The following is a 14,395-nucleotide window of genomic DNA, read 5'->3' on the forward strand; positions in this document are numbered from 1 at the left end:
TTTTTGCCTGATACATGACAAATTCCTGACACATGACAAATAAAACTCGTTAGAGTGTTATTTGTCATGTGTAAGGCAAGCGAAGCCGCCGGCGACTACTAGTATTAAATAAGCCGTTATCTATTAGTAATCATTTTCATCTATGTTAAATTATAATTTGAGTTATAGTGACTGTAAAGCTCCGGAGACCTATCATCTCAACTAAGGGCACCTGATAAGAGTCGAAAATGATACCCTTAAATCCTAAAGATAAAAGCCCTTTATTAAATAATAAAGGGATCGTATCTGTACATTGCTATCATTAATATTTGTCATAGTGATAACACATTCTCTAAGATTAATGCTTATTGGTGCGATATTTCAGTTTATCATTAGGAATATCAGATTATATCTTCCTATTCTTGTTAGATATACACAGTCAAACAAATGACATTACCAAATACACACGCTTATAACTTAGCGCTGTTGTTACTAATTAGTTTGCGGCGATAAGTAGGTACGTGTACAATGCCTATGAACAATGAAACTGTAGCTTGACAACACCAAGCACCAACCGAAAAGCCTTGTTTCTGTCAAAGTTACATTGCAATGATTTTCGCTTAACGATTTTCGGCTTGTGCGGTTTTACTGTGTGAAACATCACAAGCTCACTGGTTCTTTGTATCCAATACGGTACTAAGTAATGAACCACAATAATACATATTCATGATAAATGTCTTTTCTAGACTTACTTGATAGGTATATCAACAACATCACTACAATAGAAACAAGTACATTGTCAATCCAACTAACAATTACTTTGATGGTCTACTAGTTGCATAATATTCCTGTGTTCTTATCTTAATTCCCGAGAGCCCGACAGTCAATGGACTAGACGACTAGTCATATGGTAACTAGAGTATCGATTCTGGATTATTGTCCCAGTACTAGCACGAACTTAACGCATAAATAATGAAAATAATTAACCATGAAATATACACTTGAAATTTTCTGAAATGGATTGTTTAAAAAATTAAATATATCTTTAATGGTATAATCTCTCCTAAGAAATAACAAGAACGCTCGGGAATGAGAAGCGAAGCTTGTAGGCGTTTGAATGAAAACAGAAATTAAAGTGGAATTATTGCGTATTTGCGTATAACCATAAAAATATAACGATCTTAGATTGTCTTTTCTAAGTATAATTTATTTCAAGTTCGAAACATGTTCTTGGGGATACCAATACGCACGCATCATAAGTTGCTTGTTTCAGAATAAACAGTTGACTTAGAAACATAACATAGGTATTTACAGCAGATCAAGAACCAATGAGGCTTATTCCTTTATACTCGTCAAAAGACGAATCTATCTGATGTATGTATGATACGGTCTGTTGTCTGTGACGTTTTGTGTCTTGCAACATCTAATATAATGAACCAATATCTATGCCCTATTGGACTATAAATCAAAACGTCTAGTACAATGATGTCTAGTACAATTTTACTATATTTTTATATATGAAATACATATGTGTATATATATACGTATGTGTGTATTTACTTTCTATTGTACTAATGATAATTGAGAGGAAATACTATTTAAAGCTAAAATCTACTATCAATTCCACGCGACAGTAAATTCAAAGTGTTTTTGTTTCTGGTGTCAATACCTTGCAACTGCTTCTTTTTATATTCTATGGTTACGGTTACCTGAACTATTACTTCAATATGATATTTATTGTTACAGGTGCGTTGCCGGCCTTTAAGGAAGAAGTACGCTCTTTTCTTAAGGTTCCCATGTCGTATTGGTGCGGAAAAATCGCCGGCGAAAACAGGTTCCACAAAGTGGTTGTGCGAGACAGAAAATGTCTAAGAAATTGCGCTGTTGTGGATTTTCGGACATCAAGGTACTGCGACTTCGAATTTTGACGAGTTTTCCGAAGATGAAATTCAGCAGCCGGGATTAATCCGAACAATTCCTCGGACATTCCCCTTGAAAAAATCGGTGGAAGATGCGGGTGATCCAACATCTCTACGCAAAGCCAAAGGATCGAGGAGATCGGAAAGGGCTTGATCGTCGATAACTCGAGCCGCTCTACGTTGGATACGGTCTAATGGAAGAAGCTGGTACTGGGGAGCCCAGAGGTGAGAGCAGTACTCCATGAAAGGCCAAATTTGCGCCTTGTAACATTTTAGGCGATGGGCCAACGTGAAATACTATCTCGCCTTGCTGAGCACACCGAGCTTTTTTGAAGCCAAATTGGCTTTGCCTTCCAATTGACCACGCATATCAACGCCACGTATTCCGATTCTCCGTGTATCGGGATATTCTCAAATCGTGGAGATACGACAAATGGTGTTTTTTTGGGGTTGAAATGGACTAGATTTAGCCGGCCCCAGTTCGAGACTTCGTTTAATGAAGACTTGATTTCAGACATAAGTTTTTTCCGGTTTTCTTCTACGTTTTACGAGAAAATATATGTATAAGGTATCAACGGTACTGTCGTCTGCATAGCAGTGAATGTTCCCGATTTGTAACAAATCATTGATATGTAGAAGAAACAGAGTGGGTGATAGAACGCAGCCTTGTGCAACACCAGCACTGTCGGATTTTAAGTCAGAATATGCACCGTCGACAACGACCTTGAGCCTCCGATCTGCCAAAAAGCTGGTAATTCAATTGCATAATTTCCGGGGAAATTATGTTAATTATTATTATTTAACAATTATATTAATTATATATATTTGCATTACCAGATTTTGTGTTGCATATGACGTATCATTTCATGTTAGATGGTGACAAATAAAATTGTAAGAACTCCATCATATGAAATTCTCTCACACATCTCTCAGAAAGATGAAATAAGCATTTATCCTATTACATTATAGATCCTGCGAAACTACATTATATTATGATTGTTGTTACTATATTTTGTTACCATATTTTAATATTATGATTATTGGTTTTATTCTTTTATTGGTTATTTTTTTATATTAAATACAAAAAAATAAGTATAGGTACCATTGTTCTCCTGTGATATACGAACAGGCCTACTTAATCGTGACTTATATTGCTAATGAAATTATCCCAAGATCAAAAGACTCTATTAGAAGCTAGCATCGAATATAACTAAAAAAATATTTAAATGTATAAAATGATTCGTAGCCCAATTTGATTGATCTGAATGTTCTTGTCCACGTGTTTTTTTTTGCATGGAAATATTACTCGTTTAATTGCAAGAAATGATTACTTTACATGTCATACATACAACTATTAACTATAATTATTGTTCTTTTATAATTAATACCCATTAAAAGTTTGTAGATGTGTTTGTGAACAAAGTAAAGTTATGATAGATAACAATTTTAGTGTAAAGTCCTAGCCGGAAGTGAAAACTTATTTAATATGATTGGATTGTGTGGATTAAGTTGAGAGCATTTTGAACGTAAATTCGCTACCTCACTGAAAATGTTGATCTCCCACATTAATTCTTGATGACAACAACGAAGATTATGTAGATAGCTCTCTTTACAAACTACTTATAAATAATTCATCAAATAGTGGATATGTATAATTTATACCGAGTGTAAATAAATCGTGGACTGAAAAGACAACATCGTAAAATGAATATAACTATTTCTTCACAATATAATGAGGTGACAGAAATGAAAGCAATTTGTGTTTCATATAATTTATTGAACAGTAATTAAAAATTCTCAAAAATTTTCAAAATCTCGAAGCATTTTTGTAATGTGTGACAATATATATCCCGGAAAAAATATACTTCTAAATAAAGTCTTTACAGCTCTAAAATGATGAGTATACATGAGAATACCATATAGTATTATAGCTATATTAGCTAATCTTAGCAAACAAAGATGTGGTCATTTACAATAATAGTCGAGAACGATTTTACTGACTCTGCTAATTTGTCAGCTCTATAGTTTATTACAGAACATTATGGATCCGTCAGTGACGTCATCAATTAAGACCCAATCACATAATGAAACAGTTTATCTGATATTATGGTAGGGAATTATTAAGGCTTATAGCTACTTATATACTTAATATCTAATACGATAACGAAATAGTGCCTATTATTGCTGAACATCACAACCATTGTTTTGAAGTAAGCGAGTATACAATTGTACAATATACAAACATATAAAAATTATATTAGATATACATTTGCCGCGTGGTTTTAGTACAGTAAGGTACAATCAACAATAATAAATTTCATAATTTTTTTAGGAACGCATCCTCAGGACCAACTAACGACTTCACGTGCTTTTTAAGAGCAAGGTAATGTAAGCACTGCCAATTTAAATACTCTGGGTTGCTATAAACATTTTTTCAACCGTGAAACCCAATAACTTTTATTTCCCCAACCATAAGTCGGAACTCGCAGCCTTATAATCATATTTTTAAATGATAACTATTAAATGTACATTTAGTATTTTATGAAATATTTAAATAAGATTGGTATATTCATGAATTATTAATATAATAATATCGAGTTGAACCTCAGTCTATATAAAGATGATGTACAAAAAAATCTCACTCTTTAATAATTTGCTGAGCGTCAAAAAGAAAATAATTACATTACGTATTTAGCATTAGGTAGCTTTCTTATGTAGGTTTAATTAACATTACGAATACAATGAAAACTGCTGGTAAGATAAATAAATTAAAAATGTAGGTATATGCCGCATGATTGAAATTTTGATAAGTAAATTATTGATGAGGTATGTCGAAGATTAGGGACACTCAATTACCTTAAAAGAAAAATAATTTAATTGTCATTTAGATAGTATCGATAGACGATCAATAATAATTTATTTATTTAAAAGTTTATTACTATACATGCTATATTATGAGCAGTGTCTCCTATACGAGCCTCGCACATGAACGGTTGTTTGCGGTTTCTGAGATCCCCAGTCGTACACTTGAGACAAAACGGGCGAACCGATCGCTTACATTGCTTAACAGAAAATGCATAGCGAATACAACCTCAACAAACGCACCCGAGCATTCTACTAAACTAGAAAGTAGACTAAGTAGAATTTTGACTGTGTGGCTCAAAAATTAGGTAACCGTTCTAGAAAAACACATTAAGATTCTTCGTATGTGTTAACGATGCGATGTAATAATTATAATTTTAACGATAAACCTTTTATTCTTTCATTTTTAAATACGATTAATGATGATATTAACTAATTTAACATTTACCATTGTTAAATATACAACAAATATTTCTAGCATATTTTTTAAAACATACAACATTATCATAAAGAAATAAATAGTATAAAATAAAGTATTTCTCTAAAAAAACATTCAATTAAACTGTAGATATATAACACGCACTTAACAAATGGATATAATTAATACAACAATTTTCCTATTTATAAAATAATTATGGACTATAGACACAGTTCAAAGTTTGATCTTGAAGGTTTTCGCACAATTCAATTAATTTAAAGAACCAGTTTTAAAAATACGTAATTTAGCCTTGGATTAAAAATTCCCATTTTTATGATATGAATATAATACAAAAAAATTAAGAATTTATAATATAATAATTTTTCGTGTTGAATCACACTATCATTACCAATCTTTGATGAATAAAAATAGTGAAAAATTTAACACTATATTACTTAAACCAATTTACTATTCCTTGTCTAGTAATTTTACATTATTCATAAACGCTTAGCACATGTAAGAAGAGGTACAAGGATTTATCTTAGCGAGAAAATAATGGACCTAATATTAACACACAAATATTAATACGACTATTAAAATATTAACATACGATATCCAATCTCCATGCAAATAAATTAATGATATGAGCAAAACGATTCCCTGACTTTGAATAAACTAAGGAATCTCTTTACAAAGATAAACGAAAGGAACTAGGAAAACTAATTAAGTGCATATTTATTGTCGTCTACAATTTTAAATAGCGTTATTGCTAAGATTTCACGTGAATTTTACAATTTTTTCTGACTCTTCCCAAAGTTTCTTTGCAATTTCTGAATCTCTAGATAATTTAGACGGTGTTTTCTCACGACAGTTGCTAAAGTATCGTCCACTCACATTTTGCACATCTGGCGAAACAGCGAGATATATCGATGTCTGTGCTGCTTCCCAAACGCTTTTATATAAGGAATTTAACATAACTAATACTACGTTCCGTATAATATCACTCTTTATATTTCTGAAAATATTTGTGGCTGCAACACCTGGATGCAAAGCATTCACGGTAACATTTGTTCCTTTTAATCTGCGGCTGAGCTCCAGCGTCATTAAATTTAAATATAATTTACTATTAGCGTAAACCAAATAATCGCTCCAGTACTTTTCCATATTTAAATTTTCAAAGTCCATTTCGCCATATTTATGAATGACCGAGGATACGTTTACTATACGACTCGGTGCTGACAATTTCAAAAGTGGCAACAGGAGATTTGTTAACAGGAAAGGTCCAAAATAATTCACTTGCATACCCACATGGTTACCGTCTTCAGTCTTATAGTTCCCAAGACCTCCTGCAGCTGCATTATTTATAAGAACATCTAAACGTTTTTCTGTCTTTAATATATTGTCACAGAATTCCCGAATAGAACGAAATGATGCCAAGTCGAGGCGTCGGTATTCGATGTCTTTATTCCCTGTTGTCCTGATTATCTCTTCTTTAGCCTCCTGAGCCCGCTTGAGACTACGACATGCTATAATAATACGTGCTCCACGGTCCGCTAGATTCTTCGCCGTCTCCAAACCTATTCCACTATTACCACCAGTTATTATCACCACTTTTCCAACCATATGAACACTCGACTGACACACACGACATGTAAACTTCTGATATATTTTCACAGTTATGAAAAAAATAACTATAGCCGAAAGAATTAACAACAAAAACATTTCTTACGATAATTATTTTATTTTTTTGTAACGGTAAATCACGGTCCACTTAACACTGATACAGAAACTACAATCATACTATAATAAAATTATCGTTATCAAGTATGAGGTCACGTTAACGCAGGCTATAAAAAAGATATGTAGACGTGTATCTATACATGATCGATATGAACGAATGAACGTGATAGTTGATAAAATAAATCGGATATACTAATAGATACAATGTAAGAATGCCTACTCATCGATATGAAAGTGACCAAACGTCTCGTGTCCGCTTTATTTATGATACTAAATGAAGCGGTGAGCGTGCGTACGCGTCGCTGTCATCTGTTGTGTAACGTGTGTTCGAATTGTTTACCGTTCTACATAGAAGTAGCCTTGAATATAATTTTAAAACATCAAACCAATTCAAACAAGATTGAATGACAAAGTGTAAAATAGACTTTATAAATAACTCAAAATGTTGACTTTGTTTTTTCACAGTCAAATTTCAATTATCACATGTCAATTATAAGTTAATTAACCTTTGAACATTGTAGCCATTGTAATTTATAGAAGTACATTATTGTTGGGTTGCTTAAAGTTGATTGGACTAAAAGGGCTAAGATATTAAAATAAAAATGAATAGTTTGAATTATACAGTATGAAGCGAAACACTATATTTATACTACATTTATACATATATAAAAAATAATCACAAATTCAATAATAAAATCAGAGCGTGGAATATAATTAAGACTAAGAGTAGAATTATGTTTGTGGAACGCTTAATCAGCATGCCTGGTGAAACGAAATTAAGGTAGCTAATAAACATAGGTACATAGTCGGAATAAGAAGAGGCAAATGTATTTAAATATACATATGTCTATTATAAAATAATTACTGAAATAACATCGCTTTTAAATCACCATTAGATATAAGTATATTACAATGTTTTCAAACGCAATATTGTATATTTTTTTAAACTATTCATACAGAAGCTATTATAAAAATATTTACTTCAATCAAATTTCAATAACTTCAAAATAAACGCATTCGATTACTATCTATGATATTAAATTGACAATGATTTGACGATACTTTTTAATTTATGAAAATAATAATCTAAGTCGAGTCTGGTTGAGAATTTTTCGTAGTTAATTTCGGATATAGTCACCTACGCCAAGTTGAAAAATTCCTATGTAGTAATGCACATATTCTAAAAGGATGAACGAACGAAGCCTACACGAAATAAATATAACATTGAATTTAAAGGTTTTATGCCGATAATTATTGCTTTTTAAACTTTACAATTTGAAGAAGAACGGGTTAACAAATGTTTATTTATCATTATATATTTATATTTATTTATATTTATATTATATTAAATAACATGGGATAAGAACAGTAATTTTGAAAAGCCAGGACTGAAACTAGTGTTTTACGAACGAAACATAAGATATACCTACTCTGAAAGGTAATGCATCTTAAGCGTTTATAATCGTTATTATATCTTTTTATAATTTTTACCAAAACACAATATTTTATTTTCAAAATATTTTATCTTAAACTATTATTATAAATCGTGAAACTCCTGTTCAAAGGGCAATTTTTATCTGAGAATTGATAAGGATTAACAATTTATTACAAATAAGTCAAGATAAAGATGTTAATTTAATTAAGTTGTTATGAATACATCTCTGGCTAACGTAGACTTCTAACGAAACTGCTATTCCTATCAGTACTTGTGACCTTAACATAACTTTAGTTACATATATGTATAAAATAAAAAAGTAATAATTATTTTTTAAATAATCAATGTGAATTAACTATTGTCATCGATGAATTGTCACGTAAAAGAAAAAAAGGAGTCCATTATTGGGTCATTATAACCTGTTACTTTTTACTTCAATCAATGTATAATAAGTGTTAAAAGTAAATTAACACAGGTTTTCAACGTCTCTGGGAGTGAATTCTTTGTAAGTAATTTTCGAAAACGCTGCTCGTGATCAAATCCTAACGTTTTATAAGCTTTTATAGACTTCTATAATAGTTATATAAAGGTAAAGTGTATTTCTTATTTTGAGGAAAAAAAAACATTATAATTTATCAAATACATTTTAAATTTAAAGTGAAATATGACTATCCATTTATATATCATATTATTTAGTTTCATATTTAAAGAAGAAGACAAAAAAAGTTAAGCTGTATTCATTTATTTTATGGACACATATATATCGTATAGATTAAGACTTAAAAAAAAAAAAACAATTTTATCAACAATCGTATCATTCACTATTGTCAAAAATAGTGAGTAAATTTATTTATCGCGTTCTATGAGAACAGTATAAAAAATTCCTTTTACACTGATCTATTTCACTTATAATTTATGTAACAGCTATGTTCATCAAAACAAAGTGATCTTTGTTTAAATTTCGCATTACTTTCTTTCTAATTATTAAAGGCGGATTAATAATTAATACCGAATTCAAAATTTTATTTCAATAACAAAAAGGTCCAATACGTATTGACACAATCGACACTATTCCTTCAAAAAGCAATTATTAGCCAATTACTTGTTATTCATTTTTAAAATGCATCTATGAACGCAGATTCATATGATTATTATTTCCTAATAGTAGTACCTACACACTGATATTGTCTTAAAATTAAATTAATAAAATTTCGCGTGTTACTATTTCATTAAAAATTAAACGAGCTGATGTGAACGTACTTCGGAAAATGCATATGTTTAATCGTTTTATAAACGTAACAGAAATTCACAAAGTATATTTTGTCACATAAGTAATAAGCCAACACTAAATTGCTAATGAAAGAACCCTGTTTTACGAGCTTGTTAAGTCTTATAATTGTTGAACTTCGCGCTCGTGGATTTAGCGTCTAACAATTAATGAGTTACGGGAATCTTTCGTTAAGCTAAATATTAGATCGTTTTAATGCTTTTTGCCTATTAATCCTTTAATTTAAGCTGTAAGCTTATAATTATTTAGTGATAACTGAAAATGTTCATAAAATATTTCTAAGTATTTCTAATTGGTCATAATTTAATTAATGGTAATATATATTTAAGATATTTAACCTAATTTGACAAATATTATTATTAAAATTTAGACATTGATTAGGTAGTTAATCTTAATCTCAAGGCCAAAGAACGACTTCAAGTGATCTGTTCAAAAACTAGTAATATTTTAATGAACACGTTATTACTACAAAAATATGAAACATTAAAAAAATAAGGTTCTAAGCTTTACAAGATCATATGCTATTCTCTAAAATGTCACAACAGTATAGTTTATAATCACCTTTACGAAGGAATTAATTTTAACTATCTAAGAAGAAACTCTAGATTTCCGTCTATACTTAATATCATTATAATTTGAGCTAAATATCTTGCAAATAGATTAGTTATAAGAGTCTGTTATACGTCTGTATATAATTAAAACAGTTTTCTTTTCATTTTTATATTTAACTATTTGTAAACTCCTTCACAAAAACTATTAGCAATATCATGATATTGATGTTATAATATATTTTATTTTAGGCGCATTTCTTTTTTGAATGTTAAAGAAATTTTAAATATTCTAAGAAAATAGTTTACATAATAATTATTGTACATATAATATGACACTATAATTTTAAAATAATCTGTACAACAATGGTTGTCTAGTATGTAGGTCTCTTAATAATATTATCTAACTATTCAATATATTAAATGTATCGGGATAATTTCTCTCTTGTCACTACTATAATAATATGTTTAGATATTTAATATAATTATGCTATTGCTATTAATCTTGCTCAAATGTTAAAAAAGGTTATTGAAGCTCATTATATGTTAACAAATAAATAACAATAATAAATTGTAAATATAATTGATATACAAGCCTTACCTTAAATTATAAACTAACACTACACTACTACACTGTAAAGTGTGTTATCTATATTTATATTTATATACTTACTCAGTTTATAGTATATATTGTATTGTATAAAAAATACCACTAAGCTACGCTACCACTAATTGTATAAAATACTACTTCCAGGTAACCCCTCCTTTAAGACTTAAGGTAAAATCAGACCTAGTGTATCTACAATTTACTTAAAATACATCATTTATAACATTTATCCATATACATGAATATAAGAATACAATAAATACATACCTAATGTCTGAAATAAAAATAATTATCCTAATTACTTATAATAATAATATATGCTAGGAATGGCAGTAACGAGGCCAACATAAAGGTGTCAGACAATTAATTATCTACTCTGAAAGAGCAAACTTAGAGAAGTATTTATACTAGCTAGTTTTTAAGTAGTCTGGCGTTCTGTTTTAGGGTGATGGAGTATGGTATACTCGTAAAATAAGAAAAATAAATGCATATATCTACGCAGACTTATTGGCAACTATAACATTATATGATGCTGGGATTCTTGATCATATTTACGTAGTCCAGATATGAAGCAAATACATATGTTCTGCATGCGTTCCCGTTTATTTAGCTGGTCCGGCTTAGTCCTCAGTAAGATATACCTAAATAGACACAGACGGCATCGTTGAAACTAATACCAAGAACAAGGATAACTTACATAGTTGCAGCTGGATCCCATAAAACAGTTATTAATTGTTTATTTAAAAAATCTTAAATATTGTTTGTGTATCAAAGATATACAAATATTTTTTAGATGATGGAACACCTTGAGAAAGACACAAATGCCTGCAGACCGCTTCAAATATAGATATGTTTAATTTACATTCACACTCCGAGTAACCACTCGGAGTAACTTTACTTAACTAGCTTCTGTAAGTATTAACTGTAGGTAACACTTAATAGCCGGATCGTTACACTCTGATTGGGTGTGCCGCATGGGGACCTGAGTGCGATTCACTTGTTGCCATGGTAAACGAAGACCTCGTTCTGCTGAATGTGATAGATGCCGTATTCGGTAGTCAGAGATGCTGGTATGAGAATGTAAACCAGAGAAAATGTAAACCATTCGCATTGTGTGACGTAACATCGCAGAAGGAAGCAGCAGAGCTGTAACTGCGAGGAGAGTACCTCAGCTTCCCCAAATAAGACCGGGAAGGAAACTTCGTTGCTATAGGTTACATTTCCCCCTGCTGTAAACTTCACCAAGCCTAGGTAGTCTGTATCGCTAGGAATAGAGTCTCAGATTGTTTGCTTTTCGGTGGGGTTATAGAAATTAGGTATTTGGGCATATTAAAAAATCATTAAATGATAACATTTTATGGAATTCGGTATTAGCATTAACTATCGCTATCAAATTATTAAGTTCTGAAGTCGATGATATGAAGATATAATCTATAAGATCATTATTGATTGTTGTCGCTACGTACGGTGCTGTTAATTATCCGCATGAAGACGCTTAATATTTAGAGGTGAGATAGTGTGAACAAAAATAGTTAATAGCAAACGTAAGAATACTTTGTGCAATTCCACAAAGAAAATAACAATAAAAAAATAAAGATTATTATTATCATTAAAATTTATACACTGTTGCCGATCACATCAATTATAACATATTATCTAATATGTTAGAATTGATGTGATTTTGATTGATGATGTTTTTTTTTTACAAACATGTCGAAACCCAATCGAACAAATAAATTTATAAAAAAGATATATTTATTTTAATAGCTAAAATCCAGGAATAGCATTTTAGTAACATTAAGTTATAAACTGAAATGACTGCGGTTAAATCCGCAGGCACAGCTAGTATAGAATAATATGAGTCAACAATTGTCATCCGCAGCGTGTTTTATTTATAGCAATTATGTTTTTTATCTAACTATGAGAATTGCAAAGGATGAGATGTTTTACAAAAAAAAAATCTCGATTTAAATCCAAAAAGAGGTACTTACAACTTCAGTTAACTGATATAATATGTATGTACGAATTAAAAAGAAATACCTTGAGAAATAGGGGGATGTGGTGTGCAAATTACAAAAAATCGCTATTAACGAAGTGAATTCGGTGAGTTCTTGTATAACGGCTTTGATGGCTTCGTTCGGTACATAACTTTTAGGTACATATTTATACTTATAATTTTGATGCAACATGATAGTTCTACAAGTTATAGATTTCCTTAAGGTTTTTAATATTTTTGAAATCACACAGACTTATAATATTCACTTAGACTTATACTAAGATGTACCAATCTTTGAACAATTATGAAAATCTTTGTACAAGCCCGTCTGAGTATGTACCACCCCACTCATCGGATATTCTGCCACCAAATAATAGTGCCAGTGTAGCTACAGGCACAAGGGACCTAACATCTGAGTGCCCAGGATTGGCGCATTGGCAATGTAAGGAATTGTAAATATTTCTCACAGCGTCAATGTCTATGAGCGGTGACGACCGCTTACCAGCAAGAGGCATTTGATTATCATGAATATAAAAAAAAGCAAGAACCTACCCATCATATTTCCAACTTCTTCTATTCTTATCAGAATAAATATTTTTATCTATTACAAATGACTTCACAACTAAATATTATTAGCCAAACACAGGGCCGTAGCCAGGATTTCATTTCGGGGGAGGTTCGTGCTCTAAGAAAAAAAACAACAGGTTTTTTTTAAAATAAGCATAAGTAGATATATTAAAATTAGACATAATTTATACACATTTATATTTTAAAAGACAACCGATGGCTTATTTTATGTTATAGGGGGCAAACGAGCATGAGGCTCACCTGATGGAAAGTGATTACCATCGCCCATGGACATCTGTGGGGCTTGCAGGTGCGTTACCGGCCTTTAAAGAAGGAGTACGCTCTTTTTTTTAAGGTTCCGAAGTCGTATCGGTTCGGAAAAAACGTCGGCGAATGCTGGTGCAACAGAGTGGTTGTGCAAGGTAGAAATGTCTTAAAAATCATGATCTTGTGGTTTTTCGAACATTAAGGTGGTGCGTTTGAAACTTAGAATTTTGACGAGTTGTCCGAAGGTGAAATTCCGCAGCCGGGATTAATCCAAACAATGCGTCCGAACATTTTCCGCGAAATATTCGAAAGTAGAAGATTCAGAGTGATCTATCATCTCTACGCAAAGCTAAAGAATCAAGCAGGTCAAAAAGGGCTTGATCGTCAATAATTCGAGCCGCTCTGCGTTAGATACGGACAAATGGAAGAAGCTGGTATTGGGGAGCACCCGCCCAGAGTTATGAACAATATTCCATGTGGGGTTCAATTTGCGCCTTGTAGGCGGTGTATTAGGCGATGGGCCGGCGTGAAATACTGTCATGGCTTGCTGAGCACACCGAGCTTTTTTGATGCCAATTTGGCTTTGCGTTCAATTGACTAATCAACAATTGACTAATTTTAGCCACGGTGTCCGAAATTACTAAGTGAGCCTTAGAGACTACTAAGGGAGAGTACTTCCCCATCAGATATTTTAATAGCAAAATAGCAATTATATATGGTCTAAGTTTAGCCGGCCCCAGTTAGAGACTTTGTTTAATGAAGACTCGAT

The 14,395-nt window shown here is 31.4% G+C and overlaps 1 protein-coding gene across 1 annotated transcript; it reads right to left on the reverse strand.

Moving 5' to 3' along the window:
- Nucleotides 1-3,933: 3,933 nt before the first annotated feature.
- LOC124532361 (retinol dehydrogenase 14-like) lies at nucleotides 3,934-7,193 on the reverse strand. Its single transcript, XM_047107251.1, has one exon. It carries the CDS (start codon nucleotides 6,898-6,900, stop codon nucleotides 5,956-5,958), a length of 945 nt encoding a protein of 314 aa, XP_046963207.1. The 5' UTR covers nucleotides 6,901-7,193; the 3' UTR covers nucleotides 3,934-5,955.
- Nucleotides 7,194-14,395: the final 7,202 nt, after the last annotated feature.

Source organism: Vanessa cardui, chromosome 9 (genome assembly GCF_905220365.1).
Source record: "Vanessa cardui chromosome 9, ilVanCard2.1, whole genome shotgun sequence".
NCBI classification, from domain to species: domain Eukaryota; kingdom Metazoa; phylum Arthropoda; class Insecta; order Lepidoptera; family Nymphalidae; genus Vanessa; species Vanessa cardui.